Below are 9,947 nucleotides of genomic sequence, written 5' to 3'. Positions count from 1 at the left end.
AAGTTAAGGGTTACCCCTCCAGAATTTACAGTTACAGAATGGTATGCTCGGGCCAAGTATGGCATCGGGTGCTCGTGGTGACCCATAGGTTTGGGTCGTGATAAAGCCAAGGCCACTGAGATTCTATTATTCAACTTTTCTTGGTACAAGCATTGCACGGGGTTCCTTTGAAGCTCTTGGGAACTTTGACGCATTAAGATTCTGGGTTCTTGTGGAACTTTTGTTCTTTCTTAATGTCCATTTAACTGCTAAGATACTTGGCTTTGTAATTTCGTTCTCTTGTGCTTGTGATTTGCATATATCCTATCTTCTGAGATGCATGACTTAATGTGATTCTGGGCTACCTTTTGTGTGCAACTCTGTTAACTTTATACTAGTTTAAGCCTCTTTAGCACTTAACTTTCACCTCATGATGTTAGTCCTTAGATTGTCTAAGTCTAAATGGGATAATTTGACCTCTTAAGCTCGTTTAATTATTGTATTAATGCATGAAGGCTCATAAATATGCTTACTATTTCATACTGCTCTGAATCTCTACAATGATTGTCTTTCATATAATGTGTTTAGCTTGTGTTAAGACCTTTTCTATCAACTATAATCTGCCTCCCTGATAGTGTGTCTCACAGCATATCCCTATTTTACTTAATAACTGTTTGAAACCTTTAGAATAGCCATCTTAGTTTGTGTCCCATACCATGTTTGACACTTTTCTGCTTTATGATACAAGTTAACATGGTTGTTTTGTGACACTAGGATGCATACTTAGAATAACTTGGACCTTTTAGGTTTTAAACTTGTTTAGTATTATGCACCTATGTATGATAATCTTTATTAATCATGCAAACTTGTTATTTTGCTAAGTGCTGAACCTGTTTCTAAGTCATGTTGAACTTGCTTCTAAGTTTTGTGACATGTTTGCTCTATGATCTCAACTTTACTATGTCTACTCTAAGCTATGAGTGTATTTCCTCAACTTATGTCCTTTAACCATTGTGCACTCTCTCCCATTTGTTACCTATGCTATTCTGAACCTATAATTCTTGGCCGACTAAAAGTCAAGGCCACCAAGGCTCCTACTACTGACCTCCCTAGTGTGAGCACTGCTTTGGGTTCGTTTGAGACTCATGTGAACTCTGACACACTAGGAATTGGGGTCCTTTAGTCACTCCCTCTACTACTGAGACCTAAACTATTCCTGACACTCAACTATTTCTTCCTATGGTCTACTGAATATATAAATTGGTTGGTCAATCTATGGTTGTGTGATCTAGCTTAAGTTCTTCTATGGATTCTGGGTTGTGCTGGTGAATATGGCTACTTGTTGAAAATCTGGGTATGCTGCTGAAGGCCCAGATGTTGCTGGGTATTTCTTTTGGGCCTGTCGTGGGTCTATTATCATTGTTTATACCACGTTTGTAATCGCTTTATCATTGGGTCTATAATAACTTTGTAAATAACAATTGGGGTATTAGTAAAAATGAGGAATGGGTAGATTTTGATATTTGTGTGCAATTGTAGAAAACATGTCTATAGGATTCAATAATTTACTTGCTATATGCCATTCAATTTCTATGTGCACTATAGAAATCATGTCATTAGGAGGAGCACACACTCACACTACTCGTCTACTAGCAAAACATGAGTTCAAATGCTCCTACTGCTATGTGTTACTAGACAACTAGTCTATAGGACACAAATACTACTGAACTTTCTATCAAATCGCGTAATTGCAACATATGCACTAAAAACCATGCCTATAGAATTTTAATTATCTCATTTGCTATTTGCTCACTTAGAAAACATGTTTATAGGGTCTAAGCATAAAAAAATTGGCTCCAAACACTGATCGTTAGAAATCCTGCCTATAGGGTATAACTACTCGCTCTAAATTATTAATTTCTCAAACGAGGTTTACTTCTTTTTCATGCCACTGTCAGAAAACATGAGTAATTCTAGGCTTATCCAATAGATTTCATTGTTCCCTCTATTGCGTAAATCACTTAGAAACAACGTCCATATGGTTTAATAACCAAAAACATGTAATATCAATAATCAGCATGTAATAACCGTGTTATCTCGGCACCTTGCATATGAAACTGCCTATACGAGGCCACAAAGAAACCATGGCTATAGGGCTTAATGGCTTTAATTTGGCCCAATTCTGAAACTGTCTAATGCTTAATGTGAGAATTTATTCGCGTGCATTTGTTGTCTAAGTGTGGAGGCTAACTTGAGCCCTTAATTGCTTTTGACATGAAGTCCAACTTGATTTGTATGTCGCCTAGTTTCATCATTTTTGAGCAGCCTAAGTTAAGTCTAGAACTATCCAAAATAGAGGTTCAAATGCCTCTTGGGCCATAGGCATTGGACGGGCAGTGCACGTATAAGACACGATTTAGAATCAACTAGTGCGCTTTTGGTAACAACTTAAAGATAGTAATCGGGTAGCAGGAGATGATAGTCTGTGTCCGCTGAATAATACGAGCAACACCCCATCTTGAGGAAGTTACAAAGTATTATTTATGTTGCACTGGGTGATCCTTTAGGCTAAAAACTTTAGGACCCCCCATCTTGTCATTAAATCAATTATTTGTGTTTAATAAAACTTCTCCAAACATCTTGTTTTCTTTGTCTTTGTTTATCTGACTAATTCATATAATTCGAGTTCGGTCGGGACCCATAGTTGTGGACCTCGAAGAGTGTCTAACGCCTTCTCTTCGAGGTAATTTGATCCCTTACCCGATCTTTGGTGACGCAAACTGGTTAAATCTGAGTTATTTGCAAATAGGTACCCTAACGCACCTCAAACCCGTTAGGTGGTGACTCTCTCTTTTAACACCTTCTTTAAAAGAGTTGTCACGTGTCGAAACCCCATTTCGTGAGAAAAAGGGGCGCGACAAACATTAGCCATCTTTATACTATACACTAGCGTTAAGACAATTTCTTAAACTATAGGGCAATTTCTTCATTCTCAAATCTCTAAAGAGCTAAAGATTTAATTTTAAATAGGTGTTAATTAATAAATCTTCAAAGAATTTTGATAAAAGTATTTATGCATAAATATTTGCTTTTAGTGTTAGCTTACAAAAATAAGAATAAATTTCATAAGATATTTCCACAAAAGTCTTTAGAAATCACAATAAGGCATTAGGATTTATGCGGAGAAAGATTTCTTCCTTTATTAAGTTAGCTAAATAAGATCAACATATATTATTTTCATGAACTTACACTATATTTATTTTTTCTTTTATAACTCAAAGATATTATTTAAATATTACTTATATAATTTTTTAAAATTATATATTCATTAATATGGGACCATGTGTGAAGTGAGTACCCTAAAACTAGTAAAAAAATAGAGAAGAGCCATAATCTATTAGATGCACAGAAGCATCAACTTTTGCATAACCATTCAAGTAAATTATGTACATTGCAAAAAGCAGCTATAAACTGAGTACTCTTTCCGATTCAATTTATATGAATCTATTTGGCTGATACACAATATAAAGAAGAAAAAAACTTGATACCAAAACGTTAATTTGATTCACTAAATACATTGTAATCTAGAAGCATGGGGAGAAATTCAAAAATAGCCAGATTTACAAATGGTCATTCAAAAATAGCCACAGTTTTAAAAGTAATTCAAATTTAGCCACTTTTCATATAAAGATAAATTTGAACGAAAATACTGTTCAAAATCCGGAAATACTCCAACATAATATACTAGATTATTATCCCATGAATACTTAAAAGAAGAATGAGAACAAATTAAACAAGGTAAAATTATCTCAATTCAACATGATCTTTGTAAAATGGCAAAACATATATAGCTTGAAGTTTATGACATACATAGAATCATCCACATTTTTACATCTGCTTCTCAGGAGTATATTTTATAGAAACAGGTACATGAGCAATATTCAAGAGGCAAAAAGCTTTTCAAATTCGTAATAAGCTAAAGTCCAATCGATCGAGAAGGATGCAACTAAAAACCATAAAGCAAATGTCATAGGAATACATTTTTCTGCTACGGAAGTTGAAAGTAGCAAATAAGTAGAAACTAATTAATCCTCCATGATAAACATATAGAGTAAGAAGTTTGCGAACGAGACAAACAAATTAAAGTCAAACATAAATATTTTTTCTTCCGAGTCGCCTAATAATATCTCCTGTAAATCCCAAATTTTGCTTCACTCCTCCAACATCTAGGCCTACATTAATCGAGAATGATTTTCATTAAATAATTAGCATTTCACATATACAAAAAGAACACGAAAACAAAAAGGAACTACGTTTTTTCTGTTAATCAAGAAAAACTGATTCTTTATTATAAAGAAGGATGAAAAAAATAAATGCTTACATTGTTGCTGCTCTCAGCCAAGGTCCCATTTGGAGTATTAGGAATGTACCTAGCCCACTATATCAACAATTTTATTAGATTAGTAGCTACACATGTTATAGAAAATAAGGCAGTAAACTAATTACAAAGTTTATTATTTTAATATGAGAGTGAAACTCACATTTTTAGCTGCTGCACTGAAAGCCTCTCGGTGAGGAATCTCTGGATTTGCTGCTTTGATGCGTTGTATCTCATCCCTTTATTATAATGAAATAAATCAAGAATAATTAAAAAGAAATATTCATTATTATAGGAGTTTAACATAATCTATGAGCATAAATTACAATTAATGGAACTGAATAAGTAATAACACAAAGAAAGAGTAGACGATGTTTACTTCATGAACCGATTGTAGGCAGATGGAAGCCTGTGCTTCTTCTCAGGAGCTTCGTCCATAGTTAAAAAAAAGGTAAAAAAAACATTATTAGTTTTCTTGTAAGCAATTGAGCCAAATAGACATGAGTTAAAACTTATATACATCATCATTCTTAAAATTCTTTGACGCTATCACGTCGATTATACCTCTTGTATACCGGCCGGTTTTATTTTCAAGATTATTCATCTTATATTTTAAGGAAGCTTACCTATAGACGTAAAAAAAATTACATTGACGATGTATATTACTTAAACTCAGTAAACAAAGGAAGACACTATAAAGGAAAAACATATATACGTTTTACAACAAAAGGTGCCTTTGGAGACGAGGGTTCACTTGAAGATGAAGATGAAGACTGGCCCTTCTTGAAATCGCTGAAGAAAGCTTGATGCTTTGACCAAAAAAGAAACATCGATCAATCTACCCTTTATAAGAATTGATCAAACCAGAAAAATGGAAATTAAAAAAAGAAGCAATATAATGTGAATAATTAATTACCTGAAGAGCGGTTTGGTGATCAAAACATTGGCCTTGAAGTGGAGGTCTTGTGCTTAAAAAGGAAAGGTTACTGCAATGCCCACATTTCACTGTCACTGTATCCAACAGCCTCTTGTATGGAATTCCAACCTATATAACAAAATCAGTATTATTCACTGACAATGTAAATAAAATTTCACTTGTTATTTGATTATTTCACATATTATAACTATTTATAAATAATTACCTTTTAAATCACATGACAATATGTAAAAGTAGGGGGCGGGGACATGATTCATCTTGGTGTGTGCATATCATCACTAGCGTAAACACATACAATGAAGGGTGTTAAGTTGAACATCATTCATCGAAAAATTATATTGTAAAAAAGGGCAGCCCGATGCACTAGGCTCTCGCTATGCGCGGGGTATTATATTGTATGTATAAAAAATTATACTGCATGTATAAATCAAAAGTTACTTTTTATACATATATATTAAATCTTGAAAACCTTTAGCAAAATTATTGGCTTCGCCACTGCATATATCATGATCATCCATTCTTGTCAAATATCAGGTGTGATAGTATGAGTGTGTACGTGTATAATATATATATGATGAAAACAGAATATTGAAAGTGAAAATCAGAGAAATGATAGTTATAACAGTAATATATATATTGTAGCAGATATGATTTGACAAAGTAGATTTGCTCTCTTCTTGCTATATATAAAGGTCATATAAGAAGGAAACAATCACAGTAGCTTTCTTTTGAACTTTCCTAGTCTTTCTATTCTTTGCCCTATTGAAACTTGTTCAATTTACATATAACAAGAAACATATAAGATTGATAGAGACAGTTAAACGGGCATTGCATGAAATAGAGAAATAAATACCGCAAGAACAGTGTTGCAGAAGCTGCAACGGACATAACAAAGATGTTCAGAAGATTGAACCAAATCCATGGAGTTTCTATCAGCAGCTTCCAAGTTGACACAAGAGCTAGCAGAACTAGGAGAAGAGGAAGACATATTTATATTTTGGAGTTTGAAGACTATTATATGGGCAGATAGCAATATCTAGCTAGGGTTTTGAGTTTTGTAACCAGCTGGATACTTTTTTGGAGTAGTAGGGTTATAGCAAAAGAAACAGACAGATAAAGTTGCATTCACACTTAATATATATATATATATATATATGTGTGTGTGTGTGTGTGTTGGTTTAATATCAACTTTTAGTTTATCAAGTACTTGAATCTCTAACGGAATTCTTTTAAGGGTAAGTGGTAGGTCTTTTCAGAAATTTGGCTCTACCATGGCATTGCAAGAGTATCAATGTATCATCATATTGTTGAACAACATAAAGTAAAAAAAAAAAAAAAAAAAATCAGGTTTAACTTGATTTATTAAGCTTAAATCTATGGCGTGGATGAAGTACACATTTGGTCAATATATCAAAACCTACATAAAAACCTCATAATTATAACCTTCTAGTAGGGCTTAACTTGCACAACTGCACCCAAATATATTATATTCTCACTACCCGGAAATTCCACCCTCGGGACCATGATGACTCCTAACATTTAATTTTAGGCAAGCCAATGTTAGAATAGTTTATCCGTTTTTAACAAGTAAAATTAAATGATAATAAAGAAGCCGAAATAACTTAAATAAATCTGAGGTAAAGTGCGAAAAACCATAACAATTGAAATAGCTAATACAACAATGAATTTGGTGTCACAAGTGCACGAGCTACTAGAATAATACATATAAAGGTCTGAATGCAAGTAAAGATGTCCGAATAAAGAATACAAAGCTAAATAAAGTAGAAGGGGATTTCAGGGCTGCGAACACCGAGCAGCTGTAGCTCAAGTCTCCGTACTGATAGTCAACCTGAGCAATCTACTGACCACCGCTGGGACCGACTCCAAAACCTGCACAAGAAGTGCAAAGTGTAGTGTGAGTACAACTGACCCCATGTACTCTGTAAGTACCGAGCCTAACCTCGACGAAGTAGTGACGAGGCTAAGGTGGGTCTCTTACAATATCCTGTACGCAGTATACAATAATGATAGGAAAGAAAATACGGAAACAAAATAAGGCAGTTATAACTCATGAAACAACTCAATCCTCAAAGGAAACTAGTAAATGCCAAAATTACCAATCTTTGTAATCTCTTACGGACGTACCGAAAACAACACAATGCAATAAGGAATGTAAATTATAAAAACTGTTGCGGCGCACAACCCGATCCCACTGTACAATAAATTTCTCCCTTATTCCTTTATGTAATTATCATTAATAATAAATAAATATGAGTTGCGACGTGCAACCCGATCCCACCATATAATCAGAGTCAATATCATAATTCACCATTATTTCAGCATATCAATCCATCCTTATTTCACCTGTTGCGGCGCGCAACCCGATCCCACCATATCAATGTAAATTCACCCTTATTCCACCTGTTGTAGTGTACAACCGATCCATAAATAAATCAACAAGTGCAATCAATTTAACAACCCAAATCACAAGAATCTCTACGATTAACAAATATGAAAGCTAAATTTAATAAGGGATCTCGTAACAAATCATGAAATGCTACAATTAACACTAAGCAACGAGACAAGTCAAATATATAGAAGTTAAAAGGTACAAATAAGACAATTATCAATTAAATATGAAACACATGGAAGGAAATTTACATTTAATGAATGAGAATAATAGATGACAAGTAACAAGTTAAGGCATAGAAAGCAACTAATGCACGTAACAATTAAGACATGGAACAATATAATTAATGAGGGTAGGCATGGAAACAAGTAATTGATGGCGTATATATACTCGTAACCTTACATACACGTTGTTACACATGAAATTCAGATAGCACATAGCTCGAGGGCTCCTATTCCCTCAAATCACGGTTAGACCCAACACTTAACTCACTTCGAAATTAACTCAAAGTTCAACCCCTGTCTTTCGAACAAGCCTCCAAACCAACTAAATCTATCAAATTATTGACCATACAATTCAAAATAAGCTTTAGAAACTACTCACGAATGAAAGAGGTTCAATTTAGATCATTATTGAAAAAGTCAACATAAGTCAACCCCGGGCTCGCTTGGTCAAAACCCGAAATTCTAACCAAAATCCGATTTACCCATTCACCCCGAGTCCGGTTATGTAATTAGTTTTGAAACCCGACATCAATTTGAGGTCTAAATTCGAATTTTACAAAAATCCCTTATTCTACCTAAATCCCCAATTTCTACCATGAAAATCCTAGATTTAATGTTCAAAACTTGTGAAATGTAAAGGGTGATTGAAAGAAAGTGGATTAAGGTTACTTACCAATCAATTTACGAAGAAAAGCTCTTGGAAAAATCGCATCTATGGTATTTAGGGTTCAAAATTTGAAAGAATAAGCTAAAATCTCGTCTTTCTCTTCATTTGTCCAGGCACAGATGTTGCAATTGCGACCGCAAATGTGAAGTTTCCCCATCTCTGCTGCCATCGCAAATGCGATAGTTTTGTTCGCAATTGCGAACTTGGACTTCCGCAAATGTGACCGTTTGATCACAAATGTGAACCACTCTCCCCTAGTACCCCTTCGCAAATGCGAACTACTTGTTCGCAAATGGGAACCTGATAAAGGAAATGAAAGTTCGCAAATGCGAACATTGACCTCACAATTGCGAGATCAAAAACTGCACCAGAACTAGATTTTCACCAGCTATTTTCTTTAGTCCAAACCACTTCGAAGCTTATCCGACACTCACCCGCCCTCGGGGCTCCAAACCAAATATGCATACAAGTCCTAAAATATTATACGAACTCGCTCGCACGATCAAAACACCAAAATAATACCTAGAACTACGAATCGGATACCAAAACGAATGAAATTTTCAAAGAAACTTAAGAACTTTCATTTTTATCAACCGGGCGTCTGAATCACATCAAATTAACTCTATTTTGTACCATATTTTGCATACAAGTCATAAATATAGTAATTAACTTTTACCAAGCTCTGAAACTAAAATCCAGATCCGGTAGCAACAAAGTTAAACTTCAGTCAAACTTGAAATTTCTTTAAACCTTTAAACTTCTAATTTTCAACAAATTGCGATAAATCAAGCCAGGGACTTTCGAATTCGATTTCGGGCATGCACCTGAGTCCCAAATTATGATACGGACCCACCGAGACCATCAAAACACAAATCCGGGTCTGTTTGCTCAAAACATTGACCGAAGTCAACTCAAATGAGTTTTAAAGAACGATTCCACATTTTAATCATTTTCTCACATAAAAACCTTCCGGAAAAAGAAACGAACTACGCACGCAAATCGAGAAAGGCTAAACGGAGCTATTCTAGGTTTCGAAACACATAATTGAAGGTTAAAATTATAAATAACCTATCGGGTCATCACACATATATCATGTCAAGAAGCTATTCAAAGGTTGAATTTATTGTAATTAATTGTCTTTTCTTTAATGAGTGGAGAACATGATTTATCTTGTGACAACATTCAAATATGGGATATTATACTGTACGTTTTTCACCAAAGGTCCCTGGTAATATATGATGTGCTATGTTACTGTCTGAATAACTGCCAATGTCCTTGATTTAGGAAGAAAAGGGCAATATTGCGTATAGATGCTGATGAAAGTTAGGATTTTATCTCTTTGACTTTTAGAA

General features: G+C 34.5%; 1 protein-coding gene across 1 annotated transcript; it reads right to left on the bottom strand.

The window, feature by feature from the left end:
* Nucleotides 1-3,951: 3,951 nt before the first annotated feature.
* Nucleotides 3,952-6,512, bottom strand: LOC107788363 (protein CRABS CLAW). The gene is made up of 7 exons (XM_016610040.2): nt 6,148-6,512; nt 5,274-5,402; nt 5,073-5,166; nt 4,737-4,785; nt 4,521-4,596; nt 4,361-4,417; nt 3,952-4,211 (listed from the first exon to the last, which is right to left on the bottom strand). The coding sequence occupies exons 1-7, from the start codon at nt 6,280-6,282 to the stop codon at nt 4,206-4,208; spliced, it is 546 nt and encodes a 181-aa protein (XP_016465526.1). The 5' UTR covers nt 6,283-6,512; the 3' UTR covers nt 3,952-4,205.
* Nucleotides 6,513-9,947: the final 3,435 nt, after the last annotated feature.

The sequence above is a fragment of the Nicotiana tabacum genome, chromosome 18 (genome assembly GCF_000715075.1).
Source record: "Nicotiana tabacum cultivar K326 chromosome 18, ASM71507v2, whole genome shotgun sequence".
NCBI lineage: Eukaryota > Viridiplantae > Streptophyta > Magnoliopsida > Solanales > Solanaceae > Nicotiana > Nicotiana tabacum.
Note: the sequence above shows the minus strand (reverse complement) of the source record. Positions and strands in the feature narration are given on the sequence as shown.

Coding starts and splice junctions, on each gene's coding strand:
- LOC107788363 (XM_016610040.2), bottom strand. CDS start 6,282: ATGTCTTCCTCTTCTCCTAGTTCTGCTAGCTCTTGTGTCAACTTGGAA. Junction 5,403..6,147: donor TCTGCAACACTGTTCTTGCG/GTATTTATTTCT, acceptor TTTGTTATATAG/GTTGGAATTCCATACAAGAG. Junction 4,597..4,736: donor GCCTACAATCGGTTCATGAA/GTAAACATCGTC, acceptor ATTATAATAAAG/GGATGAGATACAACGCATCA.